Consider the following 22,133-nt stretch of genomic DNA (forward strand, 5'->3'; position numbering starts at 1 on the left):
TTCTGGATTACTAGTCCATTGACACTATCGCTACATACCTGTTTCCCCAAAGATTTGGAGCAGCTTCAGAAAAAAGAGGCAAGGCTCAGCTAGAAACAGAGTATTGCAGAAATAAAGAGAGCAGAAACTTTGAGGTTGAATTGGCTATACACAGGACTTCAATAAACAGAATATTTCCAACCTAATGTTTCAATATTAATAGATTTCTTTTGCTGCATTAGATGGAAATACCTGGAATAAGATGTCCAAATATATTGACCCTAATAATCACTACTTTATCAATAGTCCTGTTACCTAAGAGATCAGTTAGCTCAGTTGGCTGGATAATTGAGTGCTACCAACAGCATGGATTCAATTCCCACATCCAGCTGGGGTCACCATGAAGGGGTCTCCTTCTCAACCTCTTCCCCTCGCCTGAGGCAGGGTGACCCTCAGGTTAAACCACCACCGCTCATCTCTCTCAAATTTGTACTTGAAAACCTTGATTATACAAGAAATAAGTGATCCTTCATCTTAAAACTTCTGTTGTTGACATTTTTCTTGGCAATACCTGGATTCTGCATTAGGCTTTGGAAATATGTTGTTTGCAATAACTCTAAGCGTACTTTAGATATAAATAATTACTCAAGGCATTATTGCTCTTTATATAAATATCATTGTTACAACTAGAGTCCATGTTCCTATACTCTAAGCACCAAGAAGCGCTTCACAGGAGGCTCCCAAGCACTAAGGATGTCACCTAGACAGGGGACTAAATGTTTGCAACACAAATTCTCAGCTCGGTGAACAGAACCTCAACAATGAGCACCCGAGCTACAAATCTTCTCCCAAACTTTGACCAAGAATATGAATCTAGATATAGCCAAGCAGATCCAAGTGGTGGGCACATCCTAATCACATTTATCTCCCTCTAATAAACATGCAATCTTAAAACATTAAATGGAATTTTTTTCTGGAGATAACTCTTGAAAGGCAAAATCAGTTATCAACATCAATAAAGGAATTTATTTTCTTCAGCTGCTAATTATATCATCAGCAGGCTCTTGGTAGAATTATTTTCAAATTACTAGGGAAATTACCTATTGATGTATTTGGGTATTAGCACAATCATCCAGATATAGTGCCAGAATGGAACCATGTTTTATGGGAAGCCCTTTCTTATGCTCTTGTTCTTCTGCTTACATGGGACAACCTATCAGTAACTGCTATGATTACTTGCAGATATTTTGGTGCATCTTTGCTCTTGACATCAGTTTTGCACAAATTCTATTTACAGATAGCTTAACACCATATCCCAGAGTTCAGTAGGACCAGTTCTCCGTTAAAGGCAACCATCAACCTTTTGGCAGTTGTCAAAATTCTGTCTGCTGATCCATGTCCCTGAGCAAAAAATGAAATTGCTGGAAAAACACAGCAGGTCTGGCAGGATGTGTGGAGAGAAATCAGAGTTAATGTTTCAGGTCCAGTGACCTTTCTTCGGTATGGGTTTGCTTAAACAGCAACTGTCATGTAGAGGAGATCATACAACTAACAGCATTGTGTTGTGTGTGACTGACAGAGAAAGAACCAGGTAGATGCACACTGAAGCTTTATAGTAAGTAGATTAGATTACTTACAGTGTGGAAACAGGCCCTTCGGCCCAACAAGTCCACACCGACCCGCCGAAGCGCAACCCACCCATACCCCTACGTTTACCCCTTACCTAACACTACGGGCAATTTAGCATGGCCAATTCACCTGACCCGCACATCTTTGGACTGTGGGAGGAAACCGGAGCACCCGGAGGAAACCCACGCAGACACGGGGAGAACGTGCAAACTCCACACAGTCAGTCGCCTGAGTCGGGAATTGAACCCGGGTCTCAGGCGCTGTGAGGCAGCAGTGCTAACCACTGTGCCACCATGCCGCCCACTAAGTAGTGCATGGACTTCACTGCAACGAGAAATATGGCATTATTAGTGTTGCATTATACATGTCAATCCATCATCTGATGGAATACTTGCTGCAAAAGGAATCTGGACTAATCAACTCAATGGATTGAGAAGCAGCAGATGATCAGGATGTGTTGCCGGATAGACATTTAGTCAACTCCTTTTTGGGACAGGAAAAATCTTCTTCAGGAAATTAAATCTATAGGATCCATTGTAGATCATAACATACATGGCTATGAACATATTTTTGAAAATAGGAAAAATAATTTGGCTTGTTACAGGCAATCTTTACAAATCCTATACCCAGTATTTCTTTGGGTTTCTCCTGCTCTGTCATTGTAGCTTTGATGAAAACTCCTTATAAATGGGGATTCTGCTGAATTCACCAAGGTGCCAAAGAAAGCTCAAGAAATAGTCATTGCTAAATTAGCTCTATATACTTATACAAGAATCGCCACTTCAAGCTGACAAATTCGGAAATGGTTATGTTAGTAAATTCATTAGCAGCTGAATGGGCATGGCTGTGTTTTTCAGCCTACACTCATCTACACCAATCTGAATTTCACAGTGCACGGGTCCACTCTGGATGTACATGAAATTTACAAAATGTTTGTGTTGCAGATTAGGATATAATTGGTGGTCAAATGGTCCATTTATAGGAAAGCAAGATATCTCTGTTTGCTAAAAGTGCTAATAAAGACTTCTCTATTCATCCAAGGATGTACAGATGTACATTAATTTGGAGAGACATTTCCCCCAATGTGAAAATCATTCATTCTATTTGTTATCCATCCAAATGTATATAAGTATGGTTATTATGGTTATTATCCCAGAGAATACTGTACCTGCAATACTCCAGCAAACAACTCCATCAGCAGGTAGTCACTTTGACCTGAAGCCAGGAAGAGAAGCCCATTTTGTTTACTCGTAAGGAACTTCATGGAGAGTCTGCTGGAGGTAAAAGCTTCACGTTCCTTCACCTCCATGTAACTGTCTCCAAAGAAAGACACTGCAACAAGCAAGAACATAAAATATCAGTAGACATGAACACAAGGAATGAAGCTCAAGATAAATCATTTATTTCTTGCCAATCTGCACCCAACTCCTTCCTACATCTCAATAAATTGACTTGTTGCTGAGGTACAGTTTAGCATGTACTGGTTGTTCTCTGCCTAAATAACCACTCTTCATGTTTATGTTTAGAAAGCTATTCCACTACTGGAGGTATCACAACAAAACCAAACTCTGGTCTTGATCAATATGGTAAGTGCTGGAGAAGTTCAGCAGATCTGGCAGCATCTGTAGAAAGGAAAATGGAGTTAACATTTTGAGTCTAGTGACCCTTTGTCAGCCTTGATTGCTAGCTACTCAATCCCAATTCCAGCAAAGATTATCATTTTTGGATGAATTTTAACTCCCTCTTATTTTTATTTCCAAGTTCAAATGTAACATCCCTAGTGCAACGCTGATCAGTGATCTCTGTAAAGATTGGGAATGAAACTTGAGAATGTCCTTACAATAGTTAATTAAGAAATACCAGTAGAAGAACATTATACAAGTTGAGATAAGTCAAAAGTATAAGTACTTCATTGAGAGTAAACTGAGCACTTTAGGATGTTCCATGATTGTGAAAGGTGGGACAGAAACACAATTTTTTGTCTCCCTCCTGCATGGAAAACAAAAAGCTAGCAACCAGTTCTGAAGAACGATTACTGGACAAGGAAGGTTAACTCTGATTTCTCTTCACAGTTGCTGCCAGACCTGCTGAGTTTTTCCAGTAATTTCTGTTTTTGAAGCTAGCATTCATGCCTGAGATGGAGAAAAATATATCATGACAGAGTTAGCAAGTCTGAGAAAAAAAGTCCACGAGAATACTAATGATTGGGTGAAGAGGTGAAAGTGTGTGAGTAAAGATACACAGTGGGTGGCCGGAGTGAAGAAGATGATGTGTGCCCTCTTTTTCCAGAAGATCTATCATCTACATTGCTAAAATGGCTTCATTCTTTTGCATGGAAAAAATTTTCAGTGATTTGGCTGCAGTCTGCTATTCATGAATTTATACAGAGTAGAAGTAGTGAGCGAGTACAAGTGCTGTTTTATGATGGGCCCAATAGAATGACTCACTATTTCCTGAGTTACTAGTTTCCCTCCAGAATATTTGTTTCTCTGACGAATGTCTAAAAGACTGAAATAGGTTGTTAGGCAGTAGTGCCATTAAAATATGATCAACAACATCACAAAGCTTTACTTGAGGATAGCAGGCACTCCAACTCTGGCTAGCCCAACAGTTCTGTCCTTTATAACAAGTGATTATAACTTACTCAAAGGGGCTCTGCTTGCAGCTGCAGCACCAAGCTACTGCGAGAATACACAGAGCATGCATGCTTTCAAAGCAAATGTACATCAAAGAATAACCACAAACAGCGCTGTTTTTAAACACAAGGGCATTTTTTTCAGATATACATTTAGTTCCAGGGTAAGTATTTGACATTTCAGCTCCATAAATAGAATCTGCAACTTCCAATATATTTTGACCTTAAACTTTTAACAATGAGAGGGTCTTCATTAAATTACTTTAGTAACACTACCACTTTTTATTACATTGCCATTTTGCTTGTACCAGTATTATTCTGGCTCCCCTGTCCCCATGTGTTTCCATTTTTTTCCCAAAAGTAGTACCATGAAGTCAAAAACATCCATGGAGTTACCATTCTGCAGACATTATTAATTTAGATGATTACAGAATCACAGAATTGTTACAGGGCAGAAGAAGGCCATTCGACCTATCACTCCTGCAACAATTCTGTTAACTAGTGCCATTTCCCCCATATCTCTGCTCACGATTACTCTTCAAAAAAAACATTTAATGCTTTCTTGAATACCTCAATTAAACCTGTCTCTAACACATTCCAGGCAGTGCATTCCATACCTTAATTACTTACTGTATTTAAAAGTTTTTTCTTACACCACCCTTGCCAGATTTGGCCAATAATTGCAGATTACTCCAATCTTGTTCTATAAGATGTCCAAACATGCACACTTTCTAGCAGTCATTGGGCAGTAGTGGAGAAGGAATCCTGATTAATTTCATAAAATAAAACAAAGAACTGTGTTTGCTGAAGATCTGAAATTGCTGGAGAAACTCACTGTTCTAGTAGCATCAGTGGAGAGAAAGCAGAGTTAATGTTTCGAGTCCAGAGACCCTGCTCCAGTTCTGAAGAAGGATCACTGGACTGAAATCATTAACCCTGTTAATTACCCCTTTGTCCCCAAGCGATGAGGCTTTGAGATGGCAGTGACCATGTAATCTGGACCAATTCTAACGTATTTTCCTTTGGAGTTAGTCATAGAGATGTACAGCGTGGAAACAGACCCTTTGATCCAACCTGTTCATGCCAACCAGATATCCCAACTCAATCTAGTCCCATCTGCCAGCATCTGGCCCATATTCCTCCAAATCCTTCCTATTCATATATCCATCTAAATGCCTCTTAAATGTTGCAATTGTACCAGCCTCCACCACATCCTCTGGCAGCTCATTCCATACCACCCTCTGCGTGAAAAAGTTGCTCCTTAGGTCTCTTTTATATATTTCCCCTCTCACCCTAAACCTATGCCCTCTAGTGCTGGATTCTCCAACCCCAGGGAAAAGACTTTGTCTATTTATCCTATCCTTACCCCTCATAATTTTGTAAACCTCTATAAGGTCACCCCTCAGTCTCCAACGCTCCAGGGCAAAGAGCCCCAGCCTGTTCAGCCTCTCCCTGTAGCTCAAACCCTCCAACCCTGGCAACATCCTCCTTTCAGAATTAAAGCTCGGTGTTGATGTAAAGAAGGATACTTGAAAACTTCTAGAATAAACCAGATTAATTTATATTAAGTTGTAAAGCCAACAAGTTGTTCAGAACTGACCAGTGGTTTGTTATTGCTGTGGAATGCCCTCTTGAAAGGAACCTGTCAATTCAGTGTTGGTGAAAACTTTATAAGACAGAAGTTGACAAATGGCCCATACCAAACTGAATAAACTGAGACTGCACAAACCCAATTCATGAAGGGTTTTTATAGGTTGGTCTGAATCAGATTAGAATGCAGAAATGAGAAAAATGTGCAACAAACACATAATGGTAATTATTCTCTGGCTCGTCTCAGAAATCTTAACCCAATCACTCAAAATCACTGTAAGCTGTTGCCAATATCAATACTGTACATAGAAAATAGAACTGAACAGCAGAGGTAGGGGCCCTTCGGCCCACACTGTTGTCCCAAACATGATGCCAAATTAAACTAATGTCTTCTGCCTGCCACTGGTCCATATCTGTCCATTCCTTGCATATTCATGTGTTTATCTAAAAGCCTCCTAAACACCCCTATCATATCTGCGTTCACCACCACGCCTGGTAGCATGTTCCACACTCTTACCACTCTCCTTCGAACTTGCCCCTCTCACCTTAAATGCATGCCCACTAGTTTGAGACATTTTAACTCTGGGAAAAAGATTCTGAGTATCAACCGTATCTCTGCATCTCATAATTTCATAGATATCTATCAAGTCTCTCCTCAGCCTCCACCACTCCAGAGAAAACAGCAGCAGTTTTTCTAGCCTCTCCTTATTGTTCATACCCTCAAATCCAAGCAGCATCTTAGTAAACCTCTTCTGCACCCTCTTTCTGCTATATGCCTTCTTTACCACCCGATCTACTTGCATGGCCACTTTCAGGGAGCTATGGACACAAACCCCAAAAATGCTTCTGTACATCAATGCTGTTCATGATCCTGCCATTAATTGTATACTTTTCCTGAACATTCGATCTCCCATCACACTCAGACGGATTAAACTCCATCTGCCACTTCTCTTCCCATTTCTGCAACTGATCTATATCCTGTTGTATCCTTTGACAACCTTCTACACAATCACTACTCCATCGATCTTTATATTGTCTGCAACTCCACCAATATTTTCACAATATTCATTTGTCTTTATTATGAAGCTGCGAAGTCTGTTTTTTATATTCAGTATAATCTTTCAATAATAATTTTAATGTATGTTTAATTGATTATTCTGACCATCATCCCTGGAATTTGTGAGATCTTATTGCTTTATAATTGTTTTGCTTATGGCAATGATTTGTGGTTAGTTCGATTATTGTCTCAATGTCTTGATATGTCTTGAAAGGCCAAAGGTCTCTTCTGTACTGTATGGTTCTATGAACCTAATAGCTTATGTTACATATATTTACTTTAAAGAATATCTCATATTTCTTGACAAGTACAGACTAGAAATTTTAAAAAATTAGGGGAATCGAGTTGGGTGAGGATGGCACTGTGGTTAGTGGTTCGATGCTAACCTTGGTCAACTTGAAGGTGGAGTCACAAGTCGACAGGAGAGTGAAGAAGTGTTTGCTACACTGGCCTTTATTAGTCAGTGCATTGCGTATAGGCATTGGGAGGTCATGTTGCGGTTGTACAGGACATTGGTGAGGCCATTTTTGGAATACTGCACTCATTTCTGGTCTCCCTGTTATAGGAAAGATGTTGCTAAACTTGAAACGGCCCAGAAAAAATTGACAAGGATGTTCATGGGGTTGAAGAGTTTGAGCTAAAGGGAGAAACTGAATAAACTGGAGCTATTTTCCCTGCAGAGTCAGAGGCTGAGTGTTGGCCTTATAGAGGTTTATTGAATAGCCAAGGTCTTTTGCCCCAGGGTAGTGGAGTCCAAAACTAGAAGGCATAGGTTTAAGGTGAGAAGGGAAAGATTTTCAAGGGACCTGAGGGGCAACGTTTTCATGCAGAGGTGGCGCGTGTGTGGAATGAGCTGCCAGAGGAAGTGGTAGAGGCTAGTATAATTACAGCAATTAAAAGGTATGTGGATAGGTACGTGAGTAGGAAGAATTTAGAAGGACATGGGCCAAATGCTGGCAAATGGTACTAGATTAATTTAGGATATCTGGTCAGCATAGATGAGTTGGACTAAAAGGTCTGTTTCCATGCTGTACAAGTTTATGACTCTATGAATCTATAACTGTATGTCTGAACTTGCATGGTCCCCTTGTGTCTGTGTGGTTTCCACCAGGTATCATTCCACAGTTCACAGATGTGTAGGCTAGGTGGATTGGCCATGCTAAGACTGTCCAGTAATGTCGAGGGATGTGCAGGCTAAGTGGATTAGCCATGGTAAATACAGGGTAACAGGAATGGGGCTGGGTGCAGGTCTGGGTGGAATGCTTCTTGGAGGGTTGGTGCAGACTGGTTGGGCCAAATGGCCTCTATCTACACTGTAGGGATTCTATGATTTTGAGGCCTTTGAATAAGGGCAAGTGGAAGACAATTCTAGAAGCCACAAGTCCTAATTTTAAAACTGACTTCTGCCCTCAATATCATGAACAATGCAGAACAACAGGAGTCCAAAACTGAATTAACAAACGGTGATGTCTGGTATCTACAGCTGGTAAAACAGAGTGATGTTAAGGGTTTTGAAAGCAAAAGGAACTTCAAAATAATAAGGTCAGTTAGAGATAAGGAGAATGGGTACAAACCTATGAGAACCAATTAATAGGCTAAAATTATTTTGTTTAATAAAGATTGGAGATAGAAGATCTTAGTGATCCATATAGCTCTGTATCAGACCATGCTATGCAGCTTTGGTGTACGTACCCCAGTATTGGATCACACCATGCAGTCTTGGTTTATATAGCTTACTGAGCTATATACATCTCAAGTGATCTTCATCAATCAATGAAGAAGCAATCAATGGTGGAGAGGCATAGGTTTCCATCAACTGCTCTCTTATTGACACTCCCACACTGTTACAAAAGACAAATGCAATCAAACTCCTGTCTAGCAGCAAAGCTGCAAGAACTACTGCTTTCCCAGCTGTACGCTACAAGGCGAGAAGTCAGTGCCTGATTACAATGACTGCAAGATTTTAAAAATGCCTCCATTTTCCATCTTCACATACTGAAAAACTTGTTGATCTTGTGACAACTGAAAAGGAATCTCACTCTTCTCCATTACATTCAAAATCTTTGCTCAATCTCCTTAAATGCTTAGTGCAACATCTCAACAAAGATCTGCTGCCAGAGAATTAATTTGTTTTCAGATAAGGTTTAGGAATCACTGATACCGTGTCTGCCATTAGAAACCTCCAGCAGAAATGCCAAGAATGGAAATGGACCTTGAAATACTTTTGTTGACCTGACCTATTGATGATGCGAGTTAAAAATTACACCACACCAGGTTATAGTCCAACAGGTTTAATTGGAAGCACTAGCTTTCAGAGCTCTGCTCCTTCATCCGGTGATTGTGGACATAACCACCTGATGAAGGTACGTCGCTCCGAAAGCTAGTGTGCTTCCAATTAAACCTGTTGGACTATAACCTGGTGTGGTGTGATTTTTAACTTTGTCCACCCCAGTCCAACACCAGCATCTCCAAATTATTGATGATGAGATACATGCAAAAGTGGCAAAGCTAGTGTAGCCTTGGGGTAAGTCTGTATTTCAAACTGTAAGTCTTTTGAGTAACAGACCTGACCATTCTACTCGACACATCGGAGAGTGGAACTGTGTACCAGCTTCACACTTTCAACTGAGCCGCCTTTGGAAGCTTCTGAAGCTCAGTATTGGACTACAGGAAGATTCTATTTACAAACTTGAGTAACAGGATTGAACAACTAGAATTTACATCACAAGAGTAAAAGATAAGATGGGATCTGAGTGGACTCATTTGTCTGTCAAAAATGGACCTAAACAAATTGTTGCTTCTTTAAAATTGCAAAGCTGTCATGCTATATCTTTCGATGATTTGCACAATCCTGAAATTTGCTTTAATTTTAACAATCAAACAGAAATCAGTTGTGTTCTCCTTTCATCAAAGTCGCTAATAGCAAAACTTAAGGATGTAAATAAATATTTATTTATCCATTAGGAAACAATGCCAGCATCAGAGAGACATAGTTGAATAAGGAATTTTGTTATGGATTCTTATAATATCGAACATTTTTACTAGTCTGGAAGTAAAAATTTCTTTGCTTTGTGCAATCATTTCATAACTATTAATTTCTTTTCATGTCAACATTTTTAGATTCAAACTTAGATATAAACAGCTCATAATGGGTTCCAGTAAGCACACTGATTATGTGGCAAGCAGTAGTTTTGGTCAGAACCCAGAGACTATTGGACCTCTTGGGAAAATGCAGCTGGAACATTGATAAAGCTAAGTGTATTGAAGAAACACAAAAGATATCATAGAAACCCAGATTTTTAATGTAATTCTGTTTTTCATTAAACCCAGCAACCATATGCTCATCCCAGATGCAGTTTAATTTGCATAAGTGTGAGATTTTGCATTTTTGGAAAACTAACAAGTGGAGAATTTATAGCATTAATGGTAGGGTCCTGAGTGGTCTTGTCAAACAGACAGAGCTAGGGATTCGGGTACATTGTTCTTTCAAAGTTGCGCCACATGTAGTCTTAGTGATTGAGAAGGTGTTTAGCATGTTTTCCTTCATTGCTCAGACCACTGAGTATAGAAGTTGGGACGTAATGTTGAGATTGTACAGGATGTTGGTGAGGCCTCCTTTGGAGTACTGTGTACAATTCTGGTCATCCTTCTATAGGAATGACATTATTAAATTGGGGAGGGTTCAGAAAAGATCTATCAGATGTTGCTGGAACTGGAGGGTTTCAATTATGAGAATAGATAGTCTCCTGGAGCACAGGAGATTGGGGGGAATGACCTCTCAGAAGTTTATAAAATCAGGACGGGCACAGATAAGGTGAATAATAAAAGGTTTTCCCCTAGATTGGGTGATTTAAAACTAGCAGGCATATTTTTAAGGTGAGAGGAAAAAGACTTAAAAGGGATTGGAGGGAGGCACCTTTTTCATCCAGGGGGTGGTTCATGTTTGCTGCAGGTAAAGTTACAAACATTTAAAAGATATTTGGACAGCAACATGAATAGGGAGGGTTTAGCGGGATATGGACAAGCACAGGCAAGTGGAACTAGTTTAGTTTGGGAACTGGTTGGCATGGATGAATTGGATGGTAGGGTCTGTTTGTGTGCTTTATGACTCCATGACTCTAAGACTCTGAATCACTTTGAAAATTGGCAGAAAGCCAGTGTAAATCTGGTCTTGATTTCTCATGCTTCCTTCTGATTATTACTTACTAAAAGTAACATTCACCAGGACTAAAATACCTATCTAAAAATCATTCCAGGAAATGGGTTCTATAAATTTATATTTATATAACCTTAGACAGGTGGTGAACAGAAAATCAGTAAATTATTTACATTAGAGATGTTGCTACTAAATGCCCTGTTTCTGAGTAATCAGAAAATTCATCTTAAAATATAATCATGTCAGCTTGCCTAAGCCAGTCACTTCCTGACAGGATAGGTACCAGGTGCAGTGATTGTAACAGAAGTGTCAGAGATTCTGCTCATTCTGAGAGCTGGCTGTGAGGGAGTTGGATCAGTGTCACGGACTTTCCATTTGTGTCAGAGAGGGGACTGACTCTGAGCTGGCCGCCCCACATCCAGTGTGTACCGCGGCTGCTGGTTTCTGTTTGTTTTGGGGGAACCTGATTTCTAAACTGGCTGATCCATACAGCCAGTTTATTAACTGGTATTCCTTTTTATTGAGGACTGATTTTTAAACTGACTGATTTAAACAGTCAATGTGTTTCAAGTGTAACTCGGTTTTCATTAGGGAACAGTTGCTTCACTGGCTCGTTACAGTCTGTGTCACTCTTTGAGAAAGGGACTATGTTGATTTTGTGGCAGGGCTTGCCCTCTGGTTTTCTTTCTATTTTGTTTGTGTTTTCACTTTGGTGTTTAGACTGAGCTCTTGTGAGAAAATACATCTTTCCAGATGAGCTGTTCCTGTACGGGTAGGCCTGGCTCTTTGGGGTGACTAGGCCTCTGTAAAGACTGAATACCTGTGCGTATGCCGGGAGGTGAGCAATTGCTGCATCCTGGAGTGGATTCTGCCTTCGGGAGTGGACCAAGCCCTTGTGACTTAACTGCACCTTCACAACGTACTGTGTTCCTGTGTATGGGCCTGGTTCTCTATAGATGGGCTGGGCCTCAATGGAGACTGAACAGCTGTGTGTGTGCTGGGGGGTGTACATTTGCTGCTGGTTGGAGTGGACTCTACCTTGGTACTGGAAACTGTATCGTGAAGATTTTGTGAATTCTGTTAGTGTATGTGGGTTTTGTAATTAATTGTGCTTGAAGCGCAGGCCAGAGTGGGCTATTAAATATGTGGAGCAGCTGGGAGCTGGAGAGTTGATGTCCGGCCTGGGAGAAAGCTGGCTGGGGTGGTGGGTCTGTTGGTACTCAGGGTGGCAGGGGGCTAAGCATAGGAAAGCTGGTCGGGGAGGGGCAGCAAGTACGCGGGCTGGAGAGTCGATGACTGACGTGGAGGAAAGTGGGCCAGGAGGGGCCTGTCAGTACGCGGAGCGAGACAACTGATTGCATCCTCGCAAGAAAGCCGGTATAGGGCAGGCTGGTCAGTATGTGGGGAGGCTGAGCCAGGCAGCTGACAGCAGCCTGTAGGAAGGCCGACCAGGTGAGGATTGGTCAGTACGCAGGGGGGCTGACAGCCAGACAGCTGATGGCTGGTCTGTAGGAGTGTTGGCCAGGTCAAAGGGTCAGTCAGTACACAAGGCAGCTGGAGATCGGAAAGCCGATGACTGTCCTGCAGGAAGGCTAGCCAAGGACAGCCTGATCAGTGTGTGCTGTGGACTGGTGTCAGGTTTCTTTCATATAGCTATATTGGGTCTGTGTTCTATGGAGAAAGTGAGGACTGCAGATGCTGGAGACCAGAGCTTAAAAATGTGTTGCTGGAAAAACACAGCAGGTCAGGCAGCATCAAAGGAGCAGAAGAATCGACATTTCTGGCATAAGGCTTATGCCCGAAACGTTGATTCTCCTGTTCCTTTGATGCTGCCTGACCTGCTGCGCTTTTCCAGCAACACATATTTTTAAGCTCTGTGTTCTATGCACTGTCTCTCATTTGATTGCACTGTCTTGACTGTGTATGTTACTGTTACCTTTATAAAGAATGGAAGTGGGACTTGAGGTTTTTTCCTCATCTCCCTGAAAACTGGTTGAACGGTGGGGTTTGGGGTTTGGGGTTTGGGGTTTGGGGTTTGGGGTTTGGGGTTTGGCTTTGCTGCCCTTTCCCCTGGATATTGTGGGTTTTTTGTGAACTGCATCTTTCTGTTTATTGTCAACTGTATTTTGTACTGTTTAATAAAATAAAAAAAAACAGAAGGGTCCGAGGTGCTGATTCTGAGGAGCTGGCTCAGTGTTAATGACTCTCCATTTGTGTCAGAGAGGGGACTGACTCTGAGCTGGCTGCCCTCATCCAGTGTGTACTGCTGCTGCTGCTGCTGCTGGTTTCTGATTTTGTTTGGGGAACCTGATTGCTGATCTGTATAGCCAGTTTGCTGACTGGTATTCTCTTCTTTGAGGACTGATTTCTGAACTGACTGATCTACACAGCCAATGTGTTACAGGTTTAATTCAGCCCTCATTAGGGGATCGTTGTTTCACTGGCTGGTTACAGTCTGTGTGTTACTCTTTTCTCTTTTACTTTGAGAAAAGGACAATGCTGATTTTGTGGCAGGGCTTAGCCTTTGCACTTTGGTTTTCTTTCATTTTTGTACGTTTTCACTTTTTGGTATTTGGACTGAACCCCTGTAAGTTATTTCACCTTTCCAGGTGCACTGTTCCTCTGTGGTTAGGCCTGGCCTTCTATGGGTAGACTAGGCCTCTGTAAAGACTGACACCTGGTTGCATGCGGGGAGGTAAGCATTTGCTGTCTTAGGGAGTGGACCATCCCCTGTGAGTTAACTGCACCTTTTTACAATGAACTATTTTCTTGTGAGTGGACCTGGTCCTTTGTGGATAGACCAGACCTCTATGGAGACTGAACACGTGTGTGTGTGTGTGTGTGTGTGTGCGCGCACGCGCATGCTGTGGGCTGTACATTGGTGCGTTCAGTTGTGGGCTCTGTTCCTGGGGTTGGTCTCTCCATTCTGAAGAGAACTGCTTATGGTAATGGACTCTGTATATCAAAAGGAACTCTGTTTATTGATAATTGACTCTGACTTTGTCTTGTTGCTTGTTGGGTTTATCACCTGCACTGTCTTGTGTCTCCCTGGGTCTGGCAGGCCGGACTATGAACTGGGGAGCTCATAGGTCATCCTGAAAGCTGAAACCCCGGGAACAAGAGGGTGAGGAGGCCACCCCAATGCCAGTTGTCCCAAGAGTCGGAAGGTGGGTAGGCCATCCTGAGCACTATCGTCCTGAGAAGGGATAATCAGGATGGGATGTCCTAGAGGTGGCCGAAAGATGTGTAGGAGCAGCCGAGAGCCAGAAGGTGCACAGGGACAAGTTGAGATCCGAAGGCTTGTAGGCTGCCTTGTGCACGGTCATCCCAGGGAGGAGGACAAGTTGTTCTAGATGTGGTCTGGACATCGATCAGGGCAGTCCACAGTCCTGATAGTGCATCGTGGTGGGTGAGAGCCAGATGGTATGTAGGGGCAGACCGAGACCTGGAAGGCGGGCAGGCTGTCATCACCGCTGTCATCCTGGAAGATACTGTCCTAGAAGTGGCTGGAAGGTGCAAAAGGGCAGTTAGGGAAGCTGGAAGGTAGGTAGGCTCACGTCATTGGTGCGGAAACCGGACGGGGTATCCTAGAGGTGGCTGGAAGTTGTGTTCAGGAGGACCGAGAGCCGGAGGGGCATAGGGGCAAGCTGCCTTTGAGTGTGGAAAGTGGGAGGGATGGGTGGTTTGCTGCAATGCCAGGGTGTCTGATATATGCACTGTTTTATTGTTTGGTTTATTGGACTGTCTGTCTGTATGTGTATGTGATTGTGTTTACTGTTTCCTTTTTCTTATAATAAGGTGGGATTTGAGTAGCCAAGAACACCTTGCATGTTGACCGAGGAAGCAATTCCACAATTCTGCAAGGCCCACACAGTGCCCACACAGTGCCCACACAGTGCCCACACAGTGCCAGTTGCCCCCTGTAGAGGCAGGAATCAGGAAGCTGGAAAGCGAAGGGATCGTCAGCACCAATCACTTGATTGTGAAGCCTGGGGGGTTGGTTCATCTTTGTAGGGACAGAGAGGAATGCCCAAAGGCTCATACATCCAGGACTTCGATTACTGCAGGGCATAAATACCCAGGATAGAGAAGGAAAGTGGGGAACTATCCTTCCCGAAGCTGGGCATGAGCCATGCATACCTGCAACTGAAGTTAGATGAGGATTTCCAAAAGTATGCAATAACTAATACCCATAGGGGTTTGTACCAATATACAAGACTGCCATTTGGGATATCATCTTTTGGGATGCCATTTTTCAGTGGATAATACGGAACATTTTACAACATCCATCCCAAGTTGCCATTTATCTGGATGAGATGCTAATTACAGGGAAGCTGAAAAGGCACAGCCAGTCAGGCAGCATCTGAGGATGTTTTGTGCAGAAGCCTTTCATCAGGAATGAGGCTTGTGGGCTGGGGGGTTGCTGAGATAAATGGGAGGAGGGGTGGGATTGGGGGGAAGGTAGCTGAGAATGTGATAGGTAGATGAAGGTGAGGGAGAAGGTGATAGGTCAGAGAGGAGGGTGGAGCGGATAGATGGGAAGGGTGATAGGTCAGGAGGATGGAATTGAGTTGGAGGCTTGAGACTGAGATAATGTGAGGGGAGGAGAAATGAGGAAATTGGTGAAATCCATATTGATCCCATGTGGGTGCAGGGTCCCAAGGCAGTATATGAGGCATTATTCCTCCAGGCGTCGGGTGGGTAATGGTTTGGCGATGGAGGAGGCCCAGGGCCTGCATGTTCAGCCACAGGGCAGTGGAGTTGGTTGGTGTGAGTGTCTCAGAGATGTTCTTTGAAACAATCCACAAGTGAGCTTCCTGTCTCCCGATGTAGAGGAGACCACATTGGGTGCAATGGATACAGTAGATGACATTGGTGGAGGTACAGGTAAATTTCTGTCAGATGTGGAAGGACCCTTTGGGGCCTTGGATGGAGGGGAGGGGAGGGGAGTGATGTGGGCACAGGTTTTGGACTTCCTGCAGTGGCAGAGAAGGTGCTGGGTGTGGGCTGGTGGGGAGGGAGAGGGGGGGGGCTGCAGTCCTCACCTTCTTCTAAATACAGGGAAGACCAATAAAGAGCACTTAGAGAACTTGACATTTCTCCATGATGGGCATATGCCTTAGAAGGGAGCAAATTATGTTCCACACACCCCAAGTAATCCATTTGGACTACAGAGTTAGCAAGACTGGGTTACACTCCTAGGGAGATAAAGTGAGGCAATCAAAGGTGCCCTGGCTCCCACATCTGTACCGGAGCCAAGGTACATTTCATGGATTGGTGAATTATAATAGAAAGTTAAGATGTAACCTGAGCTCCATCTTGACACCCTTACAACTGCATTTGAAAATGGGTCAGACTTGGAAATGGTCTCATAGCCAATATGTAGCCTTTAAGGAAGTGAAAAAGCAGCCATCATCAATTTAAGAATAACTTGTTCCTCGCTGTTATCAGACTTTTGAATGTACCTCTCAAATGTTAATTCTAATCTCTCACTCTGCGCCTCCTCAGTGGCTGTAACACTGTATCCTACACTTTGTTCTGCTACCCCCTTGATGCACTTTGTATGGTACAATCTGCCAAAAGCAAGCAAAACAACACTTTTCACAGTGTCTCTGTACATGTGACAACAACAAGTCAATCAATAAAGTGGTGACTCACAATGATCCCAAGCGAGATCTGGTGTGCCCCTCTGTATGGTATTGGAGCAATGGCCCAATGGAGAAGAACAACCAGCCGTGTATGCTTTCCGGTCTTTGTCTGATGCAGAGCACAAATACACCCAGATAGAGAAGGAAGGTTTGGCGTTCATCTTTGGTGTGACAAAATTCCATCAATACTGTAATAATAACAGACCACAAACCCCTGCTAGGGCTACTCAAAGTAGACAAGGCTGTGCTGCCCTTAGCTTCAGATTCTAGTTCAGCGGTGGGCTCTCATCCTAAGGATGTACAAGTTGGAACACTATCTGGGAGGCCAAATAGCAAGTGCTTTGAGCCGCTTCCCACTGACAGATACTTCACTGGTATTGCTGCCACTGGAACAATCCATTCTGGTTTTAATCTTCCAGGTGACCGCTGGCAATATCAAACCAGGGACATAAAGTTCCGGTCCTGGCAAAACTATAACAGCTGGTGGTGTTGGGGGAAATAAAAGTGCCATCACAACCAGAAATTAAAATCTCTCCTGGACCTGGTAAGACCAGATCACCACAGAGGATGGCATTTTAATCTAGGTAGCAAGAGTGATTGTCCTGAGCAAAGGATACTGCTAAACACCGTCTCAACTCCACTAGGGTCATCCTGGGGTGTCCAAAATAAAGATGTTGGTGAGACATTATGCCTGGTGGCCAGGATTGAATGCAGATATATATGTGTTGATAGGGCAATGCCCAGAGTGTCAACAGGGCAAAAGCTATTGCCAGGAGCTCCCACATATTCACAGGTTCAGGATGTCGCTGGCTAGGCCAGCATTTATTGCTTATCCCTAATTGCCCAGAGGGCAGTTAAGAGTCAACTACATTGCTGAGGGTCTGGAGTCACGTGTAGGCCAGAACAGGTAAGGATGGCAGTTTCCTTCCCTGAAGGACGTTAGTGACCCAGATAGGTTTTTGTGACAATTGACAATGGATGCAATATTCCACTAGGGCATCATCACCTCCTAATGGCTGGGGGGACAGCTGAGACGGCAACGGGAACACCACTGCTGACACAAGACTCCTCTAAGTGATTTAGAGATTGGTGCTGAAACCATGGAAATGGCCCTGCATGGGTAAGAGGCATGGTCGACATGTGGTCAGGTCCCAGGATGTACAAAGTTCTGGTAGGTGAGGCGGTCCTGAATAAGCACGTGCACCACAACTCTCAAATTGGGGAGGAGCAAAATGTACCCGGCCCCTCAGAACAGCTGGAAAGGCTGTCAGAACCCGTGAGTTCACCCCCTCCCAGTGTCGAAGAAGCTCGAGTCTGAGATAAACACAGTGGATATTGCAGCCTTGATGCCTTTACCACCTGAAGAAGAGGATGAATTTATTGCGAGATGCTCCAGGTACAACAGGCAGGCTACAGTCCAGTACACATTATCCACATCCAAGGCTTACTTGGAGGAACCAGATCCAGTGTAAAAATACCCAGGGGATGCTACAAGAAAAAGAATAGGCCCACGTCCCCAGGCTTGTTGGGAGAGGGATCTGGTGATTGAAACAAGGTCAGCTTGGTGGACCTCATAGCATATAAGTTCCCTGATTGGGGCTGTTAACCTGGTCCAGTCAGGGAACCCTAGCTGACAGATATAAACAGGACAGTGGGGCTTGCTGGGTCTGTATTGTCTGCACTTTTGTATGTAACAGTATTGTCTAATGTACAAATATCATTGTTGATGTCTCTTTATATTTTTATATGTGAAATTGGGATTTGAGGTTTGTCCTCATGTCCCTGTAAACTGTTTGAACGGTAGGGTTTGGGGCCTAGCTTTGCTGCTCCTCTCCCTTGTAAAATTGCTGTCTATTGTATGCAGCTGTAAATGTAACTTTGTTGTAAACTGTTTTTGTAATTTGTTTAATAAAATAAAAAAAACAGGACAGTCAGAGGTTCTGCTTATTCTGAGAGCTGGCTCTGAGGAAACCAGACCAGTATCAAGTACTATCATATGTAAATAAAAGGTGACTTATTAACTGGAGACCAGCCTCTGCGGAGTTCTAATGTAGTCCTCAATCATTATCATCATTCCCTTAATGGCTGCCTACTTAATCCTGAACGTGGGAAGTTACTTTCTCATTCACCCATGGGAATGCTCCCCCAACCTCATATTTCTGAATGAAGAAATGCACCACTCTCTTCTGTTCCAAGAATGATAAAATTGCCTTTTAAATCCATCTGTTGGTTAGCGAGTTAGATTAGATTTACAAGACTTCTGGAAAACAAAGCAAGTGGGCATTACATCCTGTTTGTAAATCATCCACTTTGAAACATCCTTGGTATGTGAGTGGGGAAGAGACGTTCTATATTGATAATAAAAGCCTCACTTCTGATTTTCAATATAAAATGGACCACCAGTAAATATAAAACTAGGATTAGTAGATTTTAGATATCATGCAGAACTTAAGTTACTTAATCAAAAATGGAGGTGAATATAGAAAATATAGGAAATAATCATCAGCAAATTCTGTTGTTGGACAATCTTCAGAGACAGCTGGTGAGGGTCTTGAGGTACAATGATAGTGTCCCTAATCCTTGGTCAGAAGGTCTGAGTTCAAGTCCAACCTCAGGATATGACGGCCGCAGAGGTATGTCTTACGACCTCCACACATTTAGAAAAAGTCTATGATTATAGACCAATGATGAGGATTTTCTTTAATCAGTTTGTTAGTTACTCATCTGGCTTAATGTGTGCTCTTTCCTTCTTTGAAGTTAATATTCGTGCATTCAAGTAGAAACAATAATTCAGGACAAAATTAATAGTCATGTGGACAAATGGAGATTAACTATGGGAGGCCAGCATGGTTTCATTAAATGAAAAACATGTTGAACTAACTTGCTGGAGTTTTCTGAAGATTAACCAAGAGGGTTAATGAGGACATGCTATCTTGTACATGGACTTCCAAAAGATATTTAACAGTGTCTCATGACAGATTTGCAAGCAAAATTATAGTAGATGAAAGAAAAGGATTGTCTGAGTGAGAGGAAACTGAGTAATGGGGTAAATGGATTTTTTTCATAATTCTAATAGGTATGTAGTGGAGTCCCCGAGAGGTCAGTACTGGATTCCTTCCTTTTCCTGATAGTTTCCATCACAGTTTATAAACCTCTGGAACTTTAAAAGGAGAAACACGTTGTTCCAGTTCCAATCCTAATTGGCCCTTTCCCACAATCCTCCCTCTGGTTTATCAAAGACGTCAGCATTATTTTCTACTCTCGACCGAAGTTGGAAAAATTAATCAATTCTGCTTCTAATTTCCATTTGTTTGTCACCTTCACCTCATGTAGCTCTGACTTTTCCCTTCTGTATTCTTGACTTCTCTAGTTCCATGTCTACCAATGTCCACTCCAAATCCCCTGACTCCTACAGTTGCCTTGACCATTCTTTCTAACAGCCTGAATTCTGTAAGGATTCCATTAGTGCAGTTTCTCTCTTTTATCTCTTTTCATCGCATCTATCCCAATGATGTCACCTTCCAAAGGGTGCTTACAACATGTCCTTCTTTTCCTCACCACTGTTTTTGACAGGCCTTCAGCCACAGTTGACCCATTTCCTGTATTTCTGCCTTCATCCTTCCCCCTCCTTTCTAAACAACAATTTGGTTCACCTTGTGCTCAATTTCTACCCAGCCAGTCTCCACATTCAAAGGATCATCCCCTGCCATTTACACTACTGGACAGGATGTCACACCTTTACCATAACTTCCATTTGAAAGGACTATTCCCACAGTGACACCCTAGTTCAATCCTCTGACACTACTAACAGTTTCTGCTTATTCCCACCCCCCCCACACACCACCGTGGCACCCAACTTTTATACCCCATTCCCTTTGAAATCAGGCTTATATTCCATTAGCCTTTCCTGTTACCTGCTGAACTTGGATGCTAGCTTCTTAGGATTTAAGCAGGAGGAATCCCGATCCCTCTGTGCTGCATTTGTCTGCAGTCTTTCCCCATTTAAATAATATTCAGCTCCTCTATTCCTCCTGCCAAAGTCCATAATCTCACATTTACCCACATTTATATTTCATATTCCAAGTTTTTGCCCACTTGCTTAACTTTTTTTCCCTTCTGTAGACACTTTGGGTCCTCCCTACCGCTTGTCTTTCCATTATTTTTGTGTCATCCACAAACCTAGTATATTACATTTGCTTCTGTCATTAAATTGGTTTATATTGTAAATGATAGTGGCCTCAGCACTGGTCCCTGTGGCAATCCACTATTAAAGGTTGCCATTCAGAAAAAAAGGATTATCCCAACTCTGCCTTCTATGAACTAGCCAATTCTCTATCTATGCTAATATACTACCCTTTATCTTATTAAGTAGCTTTATATGTGGTGCCTTATGGAACGCCATTTGGAAATCCAAATATATTATATCTATTGGTTCCCCTTTATCTTGTTACCACCTCAAAGAACTCTAATAGATTTGTCAGGCATGATTTCCCTTTGCAAAGCCATGATTGATTACATTATCTATTTCTAAAAGGATATACAATTATCTATTTTCTCATAGATTCTAGCATTTTCCCAATGACAATTGTTAAGCCAACCTCATTACTGCCTGTTTTTTTTGTCTCCCTCCCTCCCTTTTTGAATAAGGATGTTATATTGGCAGTTTTCCAATACTCTAGGACTTTTCCAGAATCTAAAGATTCTCGGAAGATTATTACCAACCCATCCACTATCTCTGAATGCACTTTTTAAAAATATCCCAAGATAAATCCCATCAGATGCAGGGGACTTGTCAGTCTTTAGCACTATTGCTGTCCCTAGCACTTTTTTCTGTGGTGATAGTTATTGTATTTATTTTATCTCCTTTTTTTGCCTTGAATATTTAGTAACTTTGGAATGTTACTGTGGAGATTGATGCCGAGTAGCTTTTCAACTCCTCTACCATTTCTTAATTCCTCAGTATTATTTCCCCAGCTTCATTCTCGAAGGAGCTTATTTAACTTTGGTCTTTCTCTTCTTTTTTACATGTTTAAAGCTTTTGCTGTCCACCTTGATCTTACTCGAAAGTTTACTCTCCAAGTTTATCTTCCCCTCTTTGTTTTTGTGTTGTCTTTGTTATTTTTAAAAACTTTCCCATTCTTCTGGCTTACTGCTCATATTTACCACATTGTAGCCTTTTTTAGTTTGATACTAGCCTTAACATCCCTGGTTAACCATGATTGGCTTGTCTCCTTCCTAAAACCCTTTTTTCTCACTGGGATACATCATTGCAGTGAACCATGAAATATTTTCTTAACTTCCTTATTTTTCCTCAACTACCTTTATTGCTAAACTCCTTTCCCAGTCCACTCATGCTACCTCTGCCCTCATTTCTTTGTAATTGCTTTTATTTAAGCTTAACACAAATATTTCCAACCTACGTTCCTCCTTATCAAACTG

The 22,133-nt window shown here is 42.3% G+C and overlaps 1 protein-coding gene across 1 annotated transcript in view; it reads right to left on the reverse strand.

Annotated features, from left to right (window-relative positions):
- The window catches only part of cspg4 (chondroitin sulfate proteoglycan 4), a 75,158-nt gene that overhangs the window by 39,136 nt on the left and 13,889 nt on the right, over nucleotides 1-22,133 (reverse strand). The window contains exon 2 of the mRNA XM_060853689.1: nucleotides 2,777-2,940. Coding sequence (XP_060709672.1) covers nucleotides 2,777-2,940 — 164 coding nt within the window. The remainder of the gene's footprint in view (nucleotides 1-2,776; nucleotides 2,941-22,133) is intronic.

This window comes from Hemiscyllium ocellatum, chromosome 42, assembly GCF_020745735.1.
Source record: "Hemiscyllium ocellatum isolate sHemOce1 chromosome 42, sHemOce1.pat.X.cur, whole genome shotgun sequence".
Taxonomy (NCBI): domain Eukaryota; kingdom Metazoa; phylum Chordata; class Chondrichthyes; order Orectolobiformes; family Hemiscylliidae; genus Hemiscyllium; species Hemiscyllium ocellatum.